General features: G+C 38.4%; 1 protein-coding gene across 6 annotated transcripts in view; it reads left to right on the forward strand.

Moving 5' to 3' along the window:
* STARD9 (StAR related lipid transfer domain containing 9) overlaps positions 1-21,950 on the forward strand; it is a 97,985-nt gene that overhangs the window by 5,491 nt on the left and 70,544 nt on the right. For 5 of the 6 annotated variants that reach the window (XR_009207920.1, XR_005701289.2, XM_040066790.2 and 2 more), the window contains exons 2-3: positions 7,909-7,978; positions 9,215-9,331. Coding sequence is in view for 4 of the 6 variants with exons in the window: in XM_040066790.2 (XP_039922724.1) it covers positions 7,909-7,978; positions 9,215-9,331 (187 nt within the window). In the remaining 2 variants the exon portion in view is untranslated. Of the gene's footprint in view, positions 1-4,211; positions 4,356-7,908; positions 7,979-9,214; positions 9,332-21,950 lie in introns of those variants that run through there. The other variant, XM_040066794.2, reaches the window with a different exon arrangement.

Genomic DNA, 21,950 nt, shown 5'->3' on the forward strand with positions numbered 1-21,950 from the left:
TTTGTGACTCCTATTGAGGTTATATTGACATCTCTCCCCCCCTCTGTCAAATTAGTTATTTTCTTTTACTTAGACTGTTATTTAAAGTTTCATGTAAGTTATCATTGAGGTGGCTGCTCTTTTCTCTTGGCATCTGTACTTAGCATTAGCAGGTGGTTTCCATAGGGCACATATGTTACTTTATAAAGGGTACTGCATCAGCAGTTTTTCCCAGATGTATTTTTCTTGAAGTTACAGGAACCAAGTTTTCTAAGTTTGGTAAAGGGCAGACTTTCTAGCTTCTTAAAAGAGCAGAACTCTGCATGACCCTGGGATGAGCTCAGCTGGTTAGAGCACAGTGCTGATAACACCCTATATGGGGTTTGATCCCTATATGGGCCAGTCACATAAGAGCTGGTCTCAAAGGATGGAAACTGATTTTTGTATCCACATTCTGGTTTGCATGGAAAACACAGCATTTGTACAGGATTCCTTTGATGCAAAAGTCTAAATTATACTATGTCATTGCTCGGTAAACAGCTGTGAAATCAAGGGTGGATGAAACTGACTGGACTGTAGCTTTGTTTTAAATCCTCCTTATTTCATGCTTCTTTAAATGCTGGTGGTATAACAGATGAAAAATACTTTTTCCTCTCCTCTCCTCCCTTCCATGTCTCTGCATGAAAAGAAAACATCATTATTCCACGATTCAAAGCACTGCTGTTATCATCCAGGAGTATTTCTGACTTGGATGTATCAAGGAAGATGCCTCATGTTTATATCTGCACCAAATGTTCATATTTTTATTGCTCTATAGTATTTGCAAAAGAGAATGGGGGAAACTACACAGGAATAATAGTAGTCACTAGGACTGGGGAATTTTGACTTTCAGATTTGTTAGGCATTATGGGATCCAATGAAAGCTCCATGCATCTGGGAATAGCCACAAAAAATTACTTGAGCAGCATGTCTCATGTAGCAGCGTGCTGTCTTGATGAACTCTGTGTACTTGGCTTCAATAGAGAGCTTAGAATTATTTATAAACATCTGTTCTGAATTTGGTCGGAGGATTGCTGACCGGCTGTGCACTCCATTTTGCAAGACACAGTGAAACTAAAGTTTTGACTTTAAAGAGAAATATCCAAAATGGTATTGGGTAATGAGAATAATGAGAAACACTGAAAATTAATCTTAGATATATTTACTTGATTTTTACATATTAAAAAAGTCCTGCATTGGCCAAAGTGAGGATGTTCATACTATTAGCACCTTGACTTTGACAGGTCACAGCAGCAGGTATAAAGATACGTATTGTGCTGGTGTTGTGGAGGGATGCAGTGTTTGGGAAACTTGTGGTTGGAGGTACCTTAACTTGTCAGTAGAGTTCAGAAGCTGTAACAGCTGAAAGCTTTGACATTCTCTACAATTTTTGATGGAGCAGCATGGACTCCTAGTGCTCTGCTCATTGCACCCTTGGTCTCCCAACAGTGTCCTCTGAAGACTAGCAAAGGTGAGAATAAGCCCTGCATAGTTTGTTTCTTTGTTTCCATGGCCGAGGTTGGTCACTCAAGAAATGCAAAGATGGCAGCTTCTCAAAGATACTTCTGTCAAGGCTGCCAATAAACAAGAGTCAGAGACACCGTACAACATACTGTTAATGGAAAGAAAAGATAATTCTGGCTAACTGAAGTTTTCCCCATAAAATCTTTAGACTTCATTGTTGTTGTGCATTATTTAGATTTATATTGTATTTCATTTTTATACTGTGTTTTGTAATGGTTTCTTCTGTACCACCCTGTTCCCTTGGAAAATGTATCACAAGGTTTGTCCCTGCTCCTTTTCCCCGTCCATTCTCCCACACTGGAATGTAACCCAACTCTGTTCCACTCCCACCTTGTCTCTGATTGGGTAGTGGCTTGTCCCTGCCTCTAGCCCCTTCCCCCTGGGTAAAAGCCCTGGGACCATTTGGAAAAATCTCTCTCGCTTTTGCTCCAGGACCAGGATGGGGACCGGACTGAGCTCCAGACTCTGCAGGGGCAGGACCCCAGAATAAAGCTGTGATCCCCCCCGGACCAAGTGCAGACTCTTTCCTTTTGCTATCGACAGACACCTGCTCTCTCTAAAGGAAAAGGTTCCAGCAGCCTCTGGGATCTTTAAGGCCCTGAAGGGAAAATTCCTTCTGGCATGGTTTCTCTCTCAAGCTAGCCGAGGCTAAAACAGAAAGGGACTCCAGGGAAGAGAGAGACACATCACTTCATGAACAAGGAATACTTGGGCTAGATTTTCTTCAGGATTATATATAAGCTGCTGGCATGGCGATTGCATAGGTGTACCATTAGATGGCACAAAGTGTCCCCAGGTACAAGTGGTAAATGTCTGCCTTACTCATAGGCTGCCAGAGGTATTGGCTCACGTCCTGGGAAGTGACAGTCCAGCAGACACCAGGCAGTAACTCCTGGTGTACATCCTGCCACAGAAGGCCACTCTTTCTTCTGTAAGAGCCTCTGCAGGAGGGGAGGGATTGATATTCTTGACACACTACTTTGGAGGGACTGTGTTTCAGTACAGGTTGAGATTGAGTTTGGAGTTAGCTTGAGTTGTGGGAACTGGCAGGAAAGCATGAAGTACTTGCAATGATTACACTGCAGCGTTATTTTTGAAGCTTTTTTAAAAAATCATTTAAATTTTTTCTTGTACTTGAGTTGTACATATTGGCTTTGGTACATTTGATTACTTTGGTGAGTACTTTGCTGGCCATGCTAGAGGCTGTTTCGTTGCATGACGTGTACTGCTAATGACTACAGTGCTTTCGCTTTATCACATGTACATGGTCCTAAAACAAACAGGCAAGTTTTAAGAAGTCAGCTTCCTTTGTTCTCCAAGTGCTTGACTATTATTTGAGAGGGTGGAGGAGAAGTGGGAAAATTTTAGAACATATGAAAAAAACAACTTCCCCCTTTCTTTCCACCCACTGCTTCCTCCAGCTCTGCATACCTCTTTGCAGCTCTGTGTCTGAACTCATCTCACTGAGATTCAGCAGGCTGTGGAAGTATCCCTCTCTGGGGTCTTGATCTTCCCATGATTCTTTCCCACTGGCTTATTCTTGCAGTGTCTTTGTCCCTGGGGGATTGCATTCGCTTTACATCTTGGCTGCAAAAATTTTCATTGCAACAGGAAATGGTATGAGATCCCCTTTGGGCTGCCTGTATTTTCTGGACTGCTGCAGCAGCTTTGTTTCTGCCAGGTCTCCCTTGTAGCTCCCCATTACAGCCCTGCCGCTCCATTCTGTACTTATGTCACTGTTCTATTGCTGGGTCTGCATTTCTCTAAAGCTTTCTGTGATTGAGAAGATGCAGGTCTTCCCTGGGCCAAGCGCCGCTGAGTGGTGTTTCTACAGCTTTATCTTTGTACAGGTAACTTGTTTTCATGGAAAATAATTTAGGAGAGGCAATTCCCAAACACAGCTTGCATTTTTCAAGAAGTGGCAAAGAGAGGATAGGGAAACTGAGTCTTAGGGCCATGGTGACTTCTGAGCAGCAGAAGTCAAATGTGTTACTAGAGAAGCGTAGTTTGAAGTTGATTTTAGTGGTACAGAAAATACAGTTTCATACCTGTGGAGCAGAGCACCTATTCCTAAGAAGGATGGGTTGCTTTATCATTCAAATGCAAACTGTTGCACTTGTGTGTGAAACTGTACTGAAAAATGCAGGTTTTGCTGAGCTTTTGTAGTGTTTGCAATTTGGAGTTAAGGTCAAAATATTTAGAACAGCTGTGAGTCTGCTTTCCCTCCTGGGCTTTAGATAGGAAACTCTGCTTTCTATCCCCAGATTCTCTGTTTTGTACATAAATGAAGCACGATATGAATGTGTGTAGAGCTGGCAGCTGCAGGTTGCTTTGTTAATGCTCCCTGGTCTCTGGCTGTAAGCTGCAGCAGAAGGGAAGGGTCTCCATTCCCACCACCGTGTGGTCCTGCCCTTTCTCTTGCTTTGGCTCAGCAGGTTGTGTGACCGCTGGGCTTGGTGCTCTGGAAGGGCTTGAGAGTCCCGTGACACCTTGATTATTTATTTTGGTGTGGTTTTTTTTTTTTCCTGATCTGATCTGATCTGAGTCATTGTATGGGTGTGTGATTGCTAGAAAGTAGAAACACATGTAGGAGGTTGGAGCAGCAAAGAGAAATTTCATCCTTCAGCAACAGTCGGGAGTGAAGATAAAAGTCTGGGTGCTGTGAATATGCACCCAGAGCTAGGGGAGATTTCAGTTCTGTCCCTGTTTTCTGGTGGCTTTCTTGTTTTGTGAGACTCAAACAGAAGTATTTGATTGCTGCATTAAGCTTTATGGCTGCGTTGTGTGGAATCCTTTATACCCTCTGGTGAAAGGTAGCAATTTCATTTTGTGTTGTTTATATTTTTCTGGGTTTATGTTTATCTTAATATAAGTAGATATGCAAATACAAGTGTATATATATATTTATATCCATAAATTCTTTGTATCTCAAAGATTTTATGTTTGGAATTTCTTCTATATCTTTAATCTTCAGTAATGACTGTAGCCTCTGAGAGCATCAGTCTATAAGAACCCACAGAGTAAAGTCACTTTTTCATAGGGTCGTGTGTAATGCATGTGGACTGAAGGCAGTGAGTTTCATGTAATTATTACGGCTTGTGTTGAGACCACTGTTTGTTGGTCAGGTTGCCTTATTTTGCAGTTAGAATACCCTGGCATTTAAAACAATTAAAAGTTTTTCCAGATTTCACCTATTTGAACACAAATGTTTTATTCATAAATGCCTGTTTCAGACTAGGTTGCTTAGAATTATTTTGAAGCTTCACCTCGAGCAGTTCAGCTGCTGCAGGAGATAAGGTTATGGGGAAATTATGTTTTAAAACATATAAAAGCTACTTAGGGGGACCTTTTATTTGAATTCCCCAATTTATTTTAAAATTTAAAATCTGATGTGATTCCCATCTCAATCTACCCATTTCTGCCCAAGTTCTAAATCATTAAGACTCTTTAACATGCTCAAAGAAGACTTATGTAATAGCATAGCTGGTAAAAATTTTAAGGGATCTGCTTTCTCTCAGCTTGAATTCTCTAGCATTGACCAAATCATGCTTGCATCATTCCCTTAAGTAAAAAAAAAACCAAAACAAAACAAAAAAAAACCCACCCACCCGAAAACCCTAACTCATTATTTGAGCACTGCTTTAATAAGTTGAACTCAGTGTTGTCCAAGTCACAACTGAAGCCCAGGAGTGGGACAGGTCTTTTCTCTGATTTATTCCCAGTAATTTGTTTGCTGACCTCAGCACGTGTCCACAAAGAAACACTTGTGGAGTGTACAAGTAAACTTGGGCTAGACACTGGAAGAACTGACGAGGAGAGCAGGATTATGTATCTTTGGAGCAAAGAGATCAGCCTATGACTAGCTACAATGCAGTAGGAGAAGGGACACAAGACCTGCAGAGCAGTTGAAGACGGCCCTGTGCAAGATGAACGTGCTGCCAGTGAGAACACACCGCAGATACCTGTAGAGAATGATATGTGTGCTTAGGAGGAGAAGGACAGGAACTCGGTGAACTATTTAGACTGGTAAGACTGGAGCATTAAGGAATAAAAATTAAGGATGCTCATGGAATTGGGAAGCAGGATAGGGCCAAGATCATTCTTAGGCAGTGAAGGAAGGAATATGTGTAACCAAAGCGAGCTCTCTCCTAAACAATCCCTCTGGTTTTCTCTGTCTTCTGCTGTTCTTAAAATACTGCGAAATTCTGTCAAAATGTCCCATTGCCTCTCAAATCCGATCTGCTGTACAGGGTAATTGTCAGCTTTGTCCATTAGCTCACCTGCCAGAGATTTGTACATGGATATCAAAGTCCTGTAAGTAACTTATATTGGACAGCGTTTGCTTGTCAAAACATTTATAAAGTTACACATGCCCAGGTTAAATGCATCAGTTGTGCATTTCTAGCTTAGGTACTCACAGCCTGTATCCTTAGGCACTGTTCCTTGTTTATTTGTTCTTTAAGGAGCAGTTCTGTACTCAGCTGTATGTAATACAGCGTTTGGTACCCAGCTGTGCATAATGTTTCCCTTTCTCTTGGGATCTGACTTGGGGCTCAGGTGTCTGATGTGTTGAACAGCTGAACACTCACAGCTTAACTAAAATCTCTGGGAGCTGTCCGTATATTTTCTATATGAAGAGTCACGTGTAAGTATGTACTACAGAAAATACCAAGTTCAGTCTGTCTCAAGGGGGGTACCTCAAAAATCAGTAGTGTGAAGCAAGAGCCTCTAGGGTAAAGCATTATTTCTATCTGCAAAATAGTAACAGCTATGCTTAGAAATGTGTTTAAAATCTCTTTATGGTTGAGAAGCTCAAATGCTACGGTGATGGTCTTCATGGAAGTCTTAAGTGTCCTAAGGCATTGTTTTGAATCTTGTTTTGGAACAGAAAGCATGGGATAAAATTAAGAACTGGAGAGACCCAAAGGCAGGGGATGAAGTGCTTTGGGCCACCTGGAAGCTGGAGCCCTCAGTGAAGGCAGATTGTGGTTAGTGGGGGTCTAAATATTTCTGCACACATATAAAGGCATCTGTTAAAGGTCCAGGGCCAGGAATGAGCAGCTGTCAGCTGAGTTTGAATTTTCTAACTCTTGTTTATCTGACCTAGTTTTTAACTGACCTCATGATAACTGATCCAGCTGATTATCAGGAGATACATATACATCTAACCCCAAATGACAGTGTGTCTTCACCTTAATTTTAATAAAATTTGACAAAACTGCACTAAGGACAAAATTGTTTTTATTTCTATACCAAGTTCCTACAGCTTTACAAAACTATAAGACTTCATCAAACCTTTATCAGAAAGTTCCATCTTACAAGATTTGTCAGTATCAGACCACAAAGCAAAATATAGAGGAAATATGAAGCTTCTTTGTCTTTTTCTTAGCTTCTTGGTACCAAAGTTGGAAAAATAGGCTACTGACCTCTTGTTCCTATGTTCTATCCTACTATGTATTTAAAAATCCATGGTAATTATTGAGAGGGAGAAGTAAGAGCATCCTTATCTTCAGGCAGCTATCTTGCTGTCAGCCCAGAAACAAGATGAATTTGGTTTGAGAGGTATTTTTGGTGTGTGGTTTGAGAGGTTTTTTTTGGGGCATTGTGGGTTTTTTGTTGTTGTTGTTTTATGAGTTTTTTTCTTTTTTTGTTTTTGGGTTTTGTTTGTTTGGTTGGTTGGTTGTTGTTGCTTTGTCCACGTCCTTTTTTCATTATTTTCTAGCATGACTCACCTTGGATGTGGAAGTTGTCTGTAGCAGCCAGTCATAGCTGCTTCCAATGACAGATTTAGACAGTATGGTTCTTTGCACTTTAGAAACAATCCTGTCCATTTTACAGTTCAGGACAGATTCTTGGTTTTATTGTTTGTTTGGCCCTTTTTTTCCATATAGAGTAACTTTTTGAGGACTACAACAAACACTTTGGATTAAGTGGGAAAAATCAGACAGTGCAACCTGACAACTCTTGTGGCTCAAAAGTCTGTGACGTGAATCCCTACCCCACAAAGCACAGCCAGTCTACCAGTGCTCCACTCTTATTTCCTTGTAAAAGTAATTTAAAGCAATAAGTCTTAAATAGAAATAAAATCCTAACTATGTATTTAGGAAAAACACTTCAAAGCTCTTTAATCTCCACAGTCTTGGGGTGTTTTAGCCCCTTGTTACTGAGATACCTGAATGCAGATCTACAAATGCTATTTCATGTCACTGTTTTATCTGTGTATATCTGATGTCTGAAGTATCTGTTTTATAGCTATGATTTCCAGTTTGCTAAAATAAACATAAATTTCTGAAGTTTAGAAATTTGTCATGCATCTTTCTGTTTCTTTATATTTTAAATGGATTTTTAAATGTGTTCTGTTTCCAGAGAGCGAGCAGAAGGAGGACGAGTGATTGTAGAGGTTGATGACAAAGTGGCGAAAGTCAGAAATATAAAGGTATGCTTTTTGTTGTCTCCTCTTTCCCGTATAAGAATCCTGATAATCCCGATAATTTTCTCTATTTGATTGGCTGTTGGATCATTCTAATAGAAATATTGAAGGAGAAGTTTAAACTGGCACAGACCTTGTTTTGGTTTGGGGGGGAATTGAGAAGGGACGTCACAAAGGTAGTTGTCTTGTCTGTATGTTATATTTATCAAAGTTTTTGCCATCTTATTGCATGCCATCATTCATAGCTGTTGGTAAATTGTTTAGGATTTTTGCATATCTTACTGTTACTGACATCTGGATAATTTCTACCCCTGTATCTCTCTTCCTTTCATATTCCCCCTCAGAGTGCAACTGATTTGCATGAAATAGAGCAAATTTTGTAAAGGTATGCTTCAGGCCTTGGTAAAAGACCAAGAACTGTAAGAATAAATTGAGTGTAGCCGTCATCTTCCTTGAGAGCTCTGGAGCCTGCATGCTTTTTTTTCAGCTGAAGTTCTTGTGGATGTTGAGGTTATAACAAAGCTACCAATTAGATCAAAATTACATGTATATGGTGTTAATTTTGTGTCATGTTTTGACTCATTCTCTCCTCCTTTGAGCGTTCATAAACTTATCTGTTTTATTACCGATCACTTGGGCAAGATTATATGGAAAGACTTATACAACTCTTTTAATTTCAAAAATTGTTGACTGTTGTGCTAGAAAGGCTTCACTGTCATTGCTAGTAGCCCACAAAGATTAAATTTGGATTGTGCAGCCCCAGTGACAGAAGCATTAGCTTGCAACAACGACAAAGCAAAGGGGAAATTGGGGAAGAGACCCACATGTTCAACTATGCAGTGGGAAAATTGTTTACTTCTTATCACATGGGGCCTCGTTTCTGTGACATGGTTCTCTGTGAAATAGAAGAATTTCAGAAAAATATCAAAAGGTTTATAAAGCTTTTCCTGACAATGCATAGAATTTTTGAAGATTAGCTGAATTATGCCTATTGTATGTGTCTTGGAGAACTTGAGCTGTAGTAAATGAACCCTTCAGTAAAAATGCTCTAGCAGGTTTGTCATAGATGCCTCCACCTCACTCGAAGCACCAAAGAAAATTGACTAAAGAGGTTTAACTCTTTGCCATTTCTTTTCCAGAAGACATATCATAGATAGACTCCCCATTATCTTGGAAAATGCTTTTTTGAGGGGTCAGCTTCAGAGTGACTTGGTATTTCTGTCTTTTTCCTTTTATTTTCAGGTCGACAGTAGGCTTGATAGCAGTTGGGACTCGAGGGAAAAAACTGTGGCCTTCAGCTTTGACTACTGCTACTGGTCAGTCGATCCTGAAGATCCCAAGTATGCATCTCAGGAAATGGTGAGTGATGCTTCCTGTCCATGCTCCCATCCCATTTTGTCCTTCATAACCCCATCTTGAGGAAGATATTGAGATGTAGAATACATGAGATCTCCTCTTCTATTCTGGCCCCATCTTCTTATTTTGTTTGAAATACCACAGTACTCAGTGCTTTTGTCCGAAGTAGGTGCAGTAGGGATGCAATACCCTTGTTTGTCAACCAAGGCACACTTGCCTTAGATATGTTAAATGTGCTTGGGATCATTAATGGTGATGATCTGAGGACTTTAGCTTAGAAATGAGAATATTTTCAGGGGCAGTTATCAGGATCTAGAGGAAGAAAGCTCTGAAGGAAAGTAAGAGTGTTGAGGTGATTCTTCTGAGAGGATCAACAGTGAAGTAATCACATCTTTAATGGTAAAAAATTTTACTTGTACTATATTTTTTGGAGATATTTTCCTTGAAAAAGCATCAGAAATTTCTTGTAACTAATGGAGACCACTCCTGTCTTCAGATCCAAGCTTTGGTTGATTGATTAAAAAAAAAAGAATGAAGGATTTGGTATTAAAATAGGTTGTAATTACAACTCTGTTAATAAACAAGGAATTATTAAATCTACAAATAAATACAGTGCACAGCAAAGCTATCCAAATATTTAATTATATACATAATATACATATTTTTCCATTAAAATCAGGTTTTACTGTTGTACTGTCTTCAGAATTATACAAATTTCATTTCTGTCTGTTGCCAGTACCACTGTTCCTGAAATTTTGACCTGTATAATTGTGTTGTTTTGCACAGAAATTATCATTTAAGACTGAGTTAGTCCTGTAAAATTTATACTTTTGGTAGTGATGAGCACAGGATTGTTTTTACTTCTGGGAGTCAATATTTGAAAAACTGTCACGTTTGGCAATTACCATAGCTGTAGGTGAAATTCTTGACTGTGCTTTACTTCCTTCCTGGTAGAAAGTGTGGAAGATGCTTTGTGAACTTGAGAAGTGTATTTAATGTTTAAAAAAGAAAATTGTCTTTCTGAAGTACTTGGCACTAGATAAACTTCTATTTTAGGGATTGCAAAGAACACATCTTCAAATGTTAATGTGTTTGGGTTCCCCCCAGCCCCACTTATATTTTCTTGTTTGTTTTGATTCTGTGTTCCTTGTGAGTTTGTCACATAATACAAGCAGAAGCTTGTTTCTTAAATCTGTTGACAATATAGTTGGCTTTCTAGCTGGAATGGTTTAGCAGATGAAATGCTGATAAATCCAGCCTGCCAAGTCAGTTTTAGCTCTGCTCTGTGAGAGAAATTATAAGAACTGCCAAATGGAAAATACAAATATTGGCTACAAAAGTAAATTTTTGTTCTTGTTGTTATTAAATACAAGTGTGACTGAAAAAGAATGTAAAATGCAATATAAACAGTGCAATTTCCTAGCTGGGGTTGAGAAGATATTTCAGATGCTGTGGAGAACTTTGTGCTATCACAAAATATGGTTTTATCTGATAAAAACAGTGAGGGGAAAACATGAACTCCTGGGCCATAGAAAATTGAGAAATGGGCAGTAGTTTCTTTACTTGTGCCTGATGCTGACTGAAAGTACATCCAGGGATGCTCTGTGTAGCTGCTGGGTTACTGAGCTTTAGCTGTCTTACGTGAGATAAGCAAACTGAAAGGATGGACTGGTGTTTTGAAAGGCCTGGAGTCATGAGGGAGTTTCTTGGACTTTTTGCCTGTCTTTGTGATTGTAGAACCGGGAAAATGTACTTCAGATGTCCTTGAGAAGAGACTGCTGGAATACGGCAATCTTACCATGCTTTTGGGCATTTTTCTGCCCTCTTACACTGCATGAACGAATTTATTGTACTAATGCCATGTTTGGAATCATTGCTTCAGTGCTGAGCTGACAACAACGATGTTATCAGCAGCCAAAGGAGTTTCAGTACCACTGTCATCCTGTAAAAGCTCGCTTTCATGAGCTGACCTTGGAGTACTTTTCCCTTGAAGATGTCCTGCCAACTCTTATCATATGTGACTGGTGTATGGGTTGAGGATGAAAAGTAGATAAAAGTGTCTGTCTTGAAATTATTTTTTGTAGAATGCTGTCTTTTAGTAAACTGTCTAATGTTTTTTCCCCCCCTGTAGATGGTTGCATAAAAATAGAGTCCTAACAGCTTCTTTGTTTAAGGACTCTGTGGCAGTGTAACAATACTGGAGGAGCTGCGTATCCTAGTGTTTAAGTAGGATTTCAGTCTGAATACTTCTTACAGTTTCTTCCAGATCTTAACACTGTACACTTCAGGTTCCTGTCTCTTGCATTTCAGGGACGTGTACACACAATATACTTTATTCCCTATATTCAAATACTTCACAGGCACTAATAAGAGGCTTAAGCCACATGTGTGTAAGTACTTGAAAATGTTAGGAAGATGAGTTTGAATTTATTGTTCTGTTTATAAAGACTGTTCTTTCTCTTGCACTTTATTTGTATTTTCCAAAAGGGGACTACATGTTGCTCATCTTGTATGTTTATCCCAAAGCATTCATGTTAGTATTTTAATTTTTTTAAAAAGTAGGGAAAGTATTTTTTCACTTTAATTTGGGAGAAGCAGACTTTGGAACACAGTAAACTGAGGAGGAACTGGACCAATGTAGTAAAATCCATAATGTTCATGTGACAGACTAAATGCCTTTAGTTTTATTTTTTAATAACACTGAAACCAGAAGTGCTTTTCCCTTCAAAAAGCTGGACCAAGAAGTTAAAAATATAAATTATGTTTAAGAAGTGTTATTGTATACATATTTTATAGGGCTGAATTTAAAGTAATTCTTGTACCATGAGATACATATATAGGTATAGATACATGTATATAAGATTTCTTGATTGGCATTACAGGAATTATGTAAGCCACCTTCTGTATCTGAAAAGAGGAAAGTTTGGTAAATTAAAAACAAAGCTGATTTTGACTACTGGAGGAAGATCCCATCATGGCTTGTGTCTAGGAAAGAAGCTTCTTACCAGATGTAACCTTTTGGATAGTAGTTGGTTTTGGAAGATGGTTTCAGGAACCCATGGATAGCCTACTCTTATTTATGATTATTCTTCCACTTGTAACATTTGAGGAACTAGCTATGAGCCAGAGTTCTGCTTTCTTTCTCTCCTAACTGTGGTGAAATAGGAAGTTATACAGCCTTTCTAATGATCATCCAGTAATTTATAATCTTCATTTAGAAGTCTATAAGTGGTCTGAATTCTTAGATTTCCTTTAGAAGTTGAATAAATTCTTCACAAAAGATAAGATTTTTGAAATGGGTCAGCTATACAAGCATTATTTCATTTTCCAAATAAGCTGAATTTTTCAATGTGACCTGTGGTTTTTAGGTAGCCACTTTGGAGATCATTGGGCCTGTTGCTTTCGTTCTCTCACTGGGAAGTTGAATACTTTGTGTTGATACTGAGCTGAGGTTTTCATCTTCTTTCACAGATGAGCAATTCTACCTTCTTGTTTTAAAGACTTTTTTTTTTCCCCTAAGTGGATTTCTTGACATATCAGCAGAGTAGAGAAATCAAGAAACACCATAAGGGAATTCTTATTGGCTATATCAACCAGACCTATCAGCCACAAAAGGAAGAGGAAAGGAAACAGATCTGCGAAATCCTTCTAAATAGGGAGAGATTAACCAGGCACAAGGGTTACAGGCCAGAGAGAAAGAAAGATCAAAAAATTGTGTTGGACCGGAGAAAGAACAGTTAACAAATAAATATGGATTAAGGACAGGGACAGAACATTTGATGTGCAAAGTATGAAGTGAGAACTAAATGAAATTCCAAAATATCATAGGCATTTAATTGAAAAAGGTCGTGCATTGTTTTCTGATCTCAGCTCTGCAATTTGTTACATGCATTTTCCATGGCTGTAAAAGAGTGAATAGTTTTCCAAAACATCACTGTCAAGATGCAGTTATAGTCTTAAAAAAACAGCCCTCCACCCTCAGAAATAACAAATGCAAAAGAGAAAACAAATCAAACAAAACCCTCCCAACAAAACAAACAAACAAAATCAACAACAACCAAAAAAACCCCAGATCCACAAAAAAGTGTAATACTTGAGGTGATGTTCCTTTTCCTGCCATTTTTGAGACAAAGTGTAGATTTCCTCCATCACAGGTTGATGCAGAATTAGTCCATCTCCCAGAGGGAAAATGCTGATTGTTTGCACCTGGCCTTTACCGCTTGCAAACAATGTATTAATTCTGTTGTGTCTCCCTGTATTCTTGTGCTAAGAGGTTTTTTGGGAAGCGATTTTGACTTAGTACAAAATCCTCTTTAGTAAAGGGGGGCATTTTGTGTGATTATTGCTTCCTTCCCACTGCCATCCTCCCCAGATGTCTTCAGGAACCCATGTGTAGTTCAGGATTGTTTTCCAAAGACAGTGTTGGAAATCCATCACTCTTTGGCCATTATATAATTATGGTGTTATCCTCTCCTAGAGATTCATGACATATTTTCACTTTGCAGTAAAAATGCTGTGTGGTAATGTTATCTAATGTTATTTAGGGTTATAATTTTTATTCTTACAGGTAGACTCAGGCTTGCTGATTCTTTCTGCTGGTTGAATGTGATAATATAGAAGGACTGTGAGACATTTATAGTTGTCTCAGAAACAAACATCTAAATTTAAACTTACTCAAATTTCTGTCTGGCATAGAGCAATGTTTCCCCAAATCTGTTTTAGCTCCACTAAACAGAGGAGAATGTTTAAAAATGTTGCAAAGCTTACATAACTACTTATTTAAATCCTACTGATGAAAAAATGTATTTCAGCTTGAAAAAAAAATGTTTCAGCAAGCACAGTTAAGCAAAATCATAAGGGTATTTTGCAGAAGAAACACAGGAACACATGAGAGCATTGAGTATTCTTCTAGTTGGTTGCTACAGCTTCAGTCCTCAGCTTCCCTCCAGCCATGCCTCCCATCCGGGAATTGTGCACGCTCAGTACCGACGGTGGGCAGACTGACCCACAGGATGTGCCAGCAGCTTTTTGCACACAGAGCTGCCACACAGAGCCGATGTGCACCAAAATGTTCCTTTGGACAACAGCAGTACGTTCCAAGACTAATGGGCTTTGAAGGGTAGATATAATGAAATCCAGAAAAGTGTTTAAATTCCCAAGCAGCACTGATTGCTGTGGGATCCATAACTCCAACTGGGTTTTCTTGAAATGCTTTCTGCAGCTTAGATTTTTTTTTTACCTCAGTGCAGTATTTTAATGGAGATGATAGAGTTTATAGGGGAAATTGTAATTTAGACTTTAGCATTTTTTCCTCAGTCTTCCTAAAGAATTAAAGAAATCCTATTCATATTGGTCAAAGAATTTTATACTTCTGGGCTTGACTGTGTTATTCTGGTTTGACACAATAGATTTGGGTTATGCCGGTGTGAATATTCTTTTAGTGTCTCTCTGAATATTATCATTTTCAGTTATACTGTGACTCTCAATGGCCCTTCTAAGCTATATACATAAAAGACCTTGGCCAAAAAGGCTATGGCCAAACAAAAAGATAACTGCCTTTGAGGTAAATCTAAGAAACATAAGAGTGCACAGAGGTTAAATAGCTGAATGATTACCTACTGCTGCATATTTTCCCTGCAAAGAATACATGTCTTTTTTTAAGAGAAGTATCTCTTCAAAAATGTAATGCCTATCAAAGAAAAAAAAAATACTGTTTTTAAGATTTTGTTATGGATTTCCTTGTACATGGAGGTTGCACTGTGATGTGTCACATGTGAAGAGTACTATCTTAATAAATCAGGATGTTTTTACAGTAAAAAGCAGTAAGAGTATAAAAACAAATCTTGTAAATCAAGTAACTCCTTGTACTTTCTTGATCTTCTCCCCCTGCACCTTCCTACTCTTCAGCACTGGCTTACTAGTGTAAGTGAAAGAATAACAGTCATCCTTTTTTTGGTGCACTTCCACTGTGCATTTGAACCACTGAGAGTTTTACAAGATTGTTCAAAAGCAAGACATGTTTAATTGAAGATCGTTTATTTCTAAACTTTATATAGCAAGTAACAGAGAATCTCTTTGCCGGTCTGTCCGTTCCATACGTGTAGCTAGGAGGAGCTCCTTTGTCTTCAAACATGTTACCTAATTTTTTCTGTCTTTGTTTATAAATATATTCATTTGAAAAATTATTCTTTACTCTGAAGGCAGAAATGGGGGTTACTGATGTCTCATGTGATGGAATACATATGAGCTCTGTAAAGAGTTTTTTTCATTTCCTGTTTGTTTAAAAAGTATCCTAAGTGCTTTCCATCACCTCTGGCTTTGCAGCATAGTTGGATTTTATACTATTTCTAGCTAAGAAAAGTCGTTGGGGAAAGGGGAAGACAGGCTTTTTTTTCAGTTATGCTTGTTAGAGCATAACTGAAAAGTGACTAAAGAAACAGATGTTTAGGATCCAAGGTTTCCAATATGGCATAAGGTTTTTTACTTTTCTTCCCCCCGCCCCCCCCCCGCCCCGCCACGGGATTTGTTTATTTGTTTTACATGTTAACTGCAAAAGCTTAGAAAAGTTACACAATGGTATTGTTTGGAAGGAAAATATTGCAGCATACTTTCCAACTCTTCATCAAACTAAGTCACTGTATTCCTTCCTTTTTTTTTTAAAGTGCAAACAGAGTCATGTGCTAAAGAACTTTACCTGAGAGCCCGTTCCTCTCTAAGCTGAGTTTGTGACTTCCGTGACCCTGTGCATTCCTTGCAAGATTCAAGTATTAAATTGTCTTGTAAATTATTGTGATAAAATCAAATCCATTATCTTTCATATGAACCTAATAATAAAAAAATATAACAGAATGAACTTCTAATTTAAATATCTTGAAAAATTCTTCCATTTTTTTCCCTCTGTGTCCTCTCCCCCTCCTTGTCTTGTAAGAGAAGGGAGCAAGAGAAGGCAGCAGCAGCTGTGGGTGTAAATGGCATTTTCGCACGAAATATTTGAAAAGCAGTAGGCATTCCATCCACAACATATTTTTTTATTCCAGTCTAGAGACAGAAGTGAAAAGGAGGGTGTGCTATAAGAAAAAAGGCTTTTTGTGCAATAATTGGATCAGTATATAGCGGATTATGATGGAGGCAGGGAAGCCACCATGAGTGCATGTTATAGATCTTCTGCCAGCAGCACAGCTGCTGTGTTCAGTTTGTGATCAAATAAAGTCATTCTTTCTGACTTCTTTGCTGAAAACTTCTCTGGGAACTGTTGTGAATAATTGCAAACTTCAAAGCAGGCTTGGTTGGTAGACAGAAATAATCAAGTTGATTTTCAATTTATTCAGGCACTGAATTAATTGATAGAAATATTTGTACAGTTGTATACATTCACAGGCAACTATGGCCTAATGCAGATACATTTCAAATGTGAAGCCTAAACAGGAGTACACAAGAATGGATTAAGCTGAGGGAAAGCAGCAAACTGTTTCACAAACAATGAAATGAGACATTTTCTGTCTGTTCAGTCTGCTCATGCTCCCTGATTGTTTCCCTGCTAGGCACTGACCATTGTCTACTAGACACACAGAGCACATTCTTTAAACAGACACTCAGTATAACTCACTAATAATATTGAAAGGATCTGTAAGTGCCTTCAGCAACTTAAAAGAAAAAAATAATCAAGTTCTTTGGGTTTTCGGGTGTCGTGCATGTTTGCAGTGAACCTGCACATTCGCGGCCTGAGTTACTTCTGCAAACCTTGTGGTTCTTGCATGTCTTAGCAAAACCAAGAACTTGTATAATGATCTGCAAACTTCTGCAAAATATGCTTATTTGGATGAATGATTTTGTTTTTTCTTTTTAAATTAACTGTGGTTAAGATGTGAGGTACAGATTTTTTAGGAAAAAAGTCTTTTCTACAGGTAAGCTGTATGGATGTTGATTGTTCCTTCTTACTTGCAGACGGACATTCGCAGTTTAAATTCCTCTGTATAATCACACAGTTTTTCCTCCATGTTCATAAAATAGTGGCTTTTCCCCCCCTTCTTTTAATCTAATCAAAGGGACTGTTCCATATTCTTTCTATTTTGCAAATGGGTTGCCTTGCTCATCTGTAAGAATTTCTACAGCATGGCTGTTCAGGGAAGGGAAAGTCATATTCATGGTACTTCCGAGGCTGCAGGTTGATCCAAGATTAGTCTTTGACTTGGAGTGGTTTTGCTCTGATCTTATTAATGCTATGTGAATAACTTTGGTTAGACCCGTCTCTTGGGAGCTGAAATTACTGAAAAGCTAGTCTGAATTTCAGCTAACTCTCCAAGATCATGTAGGTCTGTGAGTTCTATAGTCGCTCGATAGAAGGATGTTGATAGCCTTTTGCTGGGAGACTAGGTCAGGTTTGGAGATTTTATTCTCTGGGTGTGAGGTTTTATTTTCTTTTAGCGGGCAGCTTTCTTATGAAAGATTTTGTTGGGCAGGACTGTGCTAGCATTAAATAGTGAGAGATGCCTATTGCAACAGCTGTGATCCAGTTCCACGCAGCCCGTTTGTTTATCTCTGTAAATGAGCCATGTTTCTGACATGTTGGAGGCATGAGATTGGACTTGCATGCGCAAGTAGCTGAAGTCTGATAAACCTAAACAATATGCATGTGTCCAGTTTCACTGTTTATTAAAGTGTCTGGTATGATCATCAGTTGTTCTTTTATATTATAGCAAAAAGCAACCCTTCCATTCTTTGTAAATTTGTGCTCACTTTATTTATCTTCAATAGTAGCTGACTTTTATATTTCTCTGTTAACTAAGATGATATGCCTCAGGGAGATATGTGTGTGTGGCCTTGAACACAAACTGAATGAATCATCATTTTGGCTGTATCTGAGCACCTGCGTGTTGACTCCCTATTCAGCTTTGTTTTAATCAACAAAAAAGCCTGCCCTTGAGACCTTGTATGTGAAAAGCAAAATTAACATCTCCATTCAGTTGTGGCTTTTCTGACAAAGTAGTTTCTGTTGGCAGTTCCTTTATGTTGCGTAAGACAGAGTGAAGGTGAATAAAATTAATTAGGTCTAGAAATGCTTACAAACAGCCTCAGCACATCAAAATCAAAATTCTGAGTGTCAGTTTAGGTTTCCTTACCCTCAGATTTACACACCAGTATGGATAAGTTCTCACTCTTTATAACTTCAGTGTTACAATCTTAGGACATTCTCATCTGCAGGAGTGGAGATGATGTTCTGTATTTTAGATTCACAAATGTATTTTGAGGGCTGTCTTCCCAATTTACATCACTGTCACGTGAAATAGTTGATTAATACGTTTTGGAGTGGACCATTTGAATCAGTCCCTGCTGGACAGGTCTTATTCCTGAGATGCTGAATGGCAACAAATACTTTCCTCAATTGACTGGGGATTTATAATGTATGCCTGTAAGGATTGGTTGCTTTCAAATGACATCTAATAATGTTAAAATAGATCTCAGCTTCTGTTCTGCTGTTATTGTAAGTGTTTCCCATTTTCAGCCATCCCTTTCCTGCACACACATATATGCTTAAGAGTGTGTACATGGATTGTATCATCAATAGCTTGTGCTTTTATGGTATTGTTGGCAGGTATTCTTGCGAAGAGTCAAGTCTCTCTAAAGAGTATGCACCTCATCCCACCCCATGTGACAGACCTACAAATAAAACGCCGGGTCTGAAAAATTAATCTAATGAAGTGTGAGGATCCATATTAGGATCTCATAGATAAAGGTGGGTAAAGGAAACTTTCTCTAGTTAGCATTGGAGGACTGGAGAGAGAAAATGGTAGCAAATTGTTTATTCAATGTAAAGTAGGCACGCTTTCAGGGAAGTTTATATTTGCCAGTTACACAAGTCATTTTGAAATATGAACTGTCTGCATCTCTGGATTTTGTTTCATTTAGAGTATGACTAAATGGGAGAGCCCAAATGACTGATGCAAGGCTGCTTTACACTTTTTGTTTTGGTAGCTCGAATTTTCCGAATCCGTAAATGTTCTGCAGCTTTTATCTAGATCTTCATTTTAGCAAAAGACCTCTCACCATACTTTTAAACTGGGCTTCAATAACGCATCATCCATGAAAAAAACTAATTTCTTTGGATAGGAACGGAACAAAGGGAGACATGTCTAATCTTGTATTGGGTTTTTTTGAGTGTCTTTATGACAACAGAAAGTGAATTTGAGTAACTGCTTGTAGATTTAGGAATAAAGAAACTTTTTTTTTTTTTTTGGCTGGAGCATCAATGTTAAAAGCTTTATGGGTAAATTTACATGTTATAATCCTCACTGTGAAAAAATGATATTTCCTGATGGATTTTGAAAGTCAAAAACCACTGAGCAATGCTTCAGTCTTTTGAAGCAAGTCCTATTGGGACAGTCTATGACCAGGACAGTAAAGACCACAAAAATCACTTTGCCATATGACCAGTGAGTAACCTGAGTCCTTGAAAGAATGATCCAAAAGCTTGCTTACATAATGTGTCTGAAAGTTGATGGTGTCTCCCTGTCCTTTTGGGGCAGGAGAGGTGCCCTCTAGGAGTTCCACCTGTGGAACAGGAAAGTGCTCCTTTAGCTATCGGCATTGGTGCACATGCTGGGGCTTGCTTGTCTTGGGCTTTGGAGCTGTACCTGACTGTCACACACCATCTCCAGGACCTCCCTGTACAGAAGCAATGCTGTTGGTGATGGTAGATAACTAAGGTTACCCTACACCATGCATGACATGCATGGAGTCGTCATGCTGCTTTAGTTAAGTTCTCTCAGGCTATTTTTTTCCCAGTCTCTCTTATTTTGGTGCTCTTGGTTGCATCCTGTTTCTTAATGACTGAAAATAATGGCCAGCATAGTTCATGAGTGACCATTATATTTCTTATTGTGGCATGTTTTAACCTGTATCCTAACAGAACATAAATTCTGCTTGGAAATGTATGACTCTTTTGATTTACTGACCTTTTCATTACCTAAGCAAGATCTGAAACCTACTTGCTTTTGTCTTTTTTATGATTTATTATTATTATTATTATTATTATTATTATTATTATTATTATTATAAGGGAAAGCATTTTTTACAGCTGTTTTGAAGTAGGAGAAAAGATTGAATCATGTTAAAGATCCAGAGAAAGGGTTGATAGGAGTTTATCACTGAAACAGCGATGGCTTTTTTTTTTTTTTTTTTTTTTCATTCCTGCATATTCAAATTCCAATCAAGTGAAAGGGTTTGGTGGAGCTAGTTATCATTTTAAAGCCAAAAATAATCTCATTTCTGTAATGATTATGAAATGTTCTAGTCCACAACTTGTGGCTGTTACTCTTTCTTTTTCATTTTTTGTTTGTCGTCAGCTAACACTCCTATATCTCTTAGTTATTTTTATAGCTCTTAACCAAGAAATTGAAACTGAATTTTCAATTCATATTCAGAAAATTAGCAACTGTATTGATTTTTATGAGTGGAGAATAAGATAACTGAGCCCCTGGGCTCAGGTAACTTTTATATTTTTAGCTTAAACTCAGATTCAGCAGAAACTCAAAAGACCTGTCAATGTCTTGAAGATACGTTTAGTCAGAAAACATAAAGATTTTGGAGGATTGCAGAAACTTGCTTTCAGCTATTCGTGTCCTCCTTTACATAATTTCTGTGCTTTTCACTCTGCACAGTACACCACAATGCTTTTATTGTCTCACTTCCTACTGCATGTCATTTGCATACATTTGTTGCTTATTACAATCTATGGAATGTAATCTTTTTCTATTCCATTTATTATGAATGCAAGAGGCTTTCTGCAACAGAATTTCATTGGCATGTTGAAAGACGAAGCAAAAGAGATTAGAAGTTCATCTTGATTGGAAGTTCATCTTTTGCCCCTCATTTTATCATTAAAGAGTTGATTTTGGTTTTTTCCCCCTCATAGCAAACTGTAGCTGTATCTGTACAGGCTCTACTTGAGGCCAGGGAATATTCCATGAGCTCTGCAGCTTGGCCATCCGTAGTGCTGGACTGTTAGAGTGGTTCCTGGTGCTGTTTGGCCTGGGATAGCTGGTACTTCTTGTAATGGTTTGTAGGCAGAGCCCAGGAACTGGCAGGGACCAGAACCATTCCTGACTGGCAGTTTTCATGTGGCCACCCTGCCTTGGAGGCTGGGAGTGCTTGATAGTCTGAACATGGGCAGTTCTCTGCCATTTGGGCTGGGCATGTTTAAATTGCTGCTGACGGGAGCTGGCCAAGAGTTGTGGGTTGTGAGTTAGGGGTGGACAGTTAATTATGGGAGCTGAAGCTTGTTGCATGCAGCTTGGCATCTTTTTTCCATAGCTATGCTTCATAGTGAGTATCAAGAACAGAAGAACTTCTCTTTTTTCTCTTCTTCTTTTTTTTTTTCTTTTTTTTTTCTTTTTTTTTTTTTTTTTTAATGTGAGAAATACCCAATGCTTCTGCTGAAGTCATTACACTGAAAAGAAAGAAGTCTGCACTGAATTCCCAGGGAGGTGGATGGTCATCTTAAACAGCACAGCTGTTTGGAAATCACCTTTTAACTTCATCAATAGTCTTTTGAAACAGAAACAATATTCTCTAGTAAATGGATTTTTAGCTGAATCAATGATGAGACTGTTCTCTACCTAAAAGA

Source organism: Hirundo rustica, chromosome 6, assembly GCF_015227805.2.
Source record: "Hirundo rustica isolate bHirRus1 chromosome 6, bHirRus1.pri.v3, whole genome shotgun sequence".
NCBI lineage: Eukaryota > Metazoa > Chordata > Aves > Passeriformes > Hirundinidae > Hirundo > Hirundo rustica.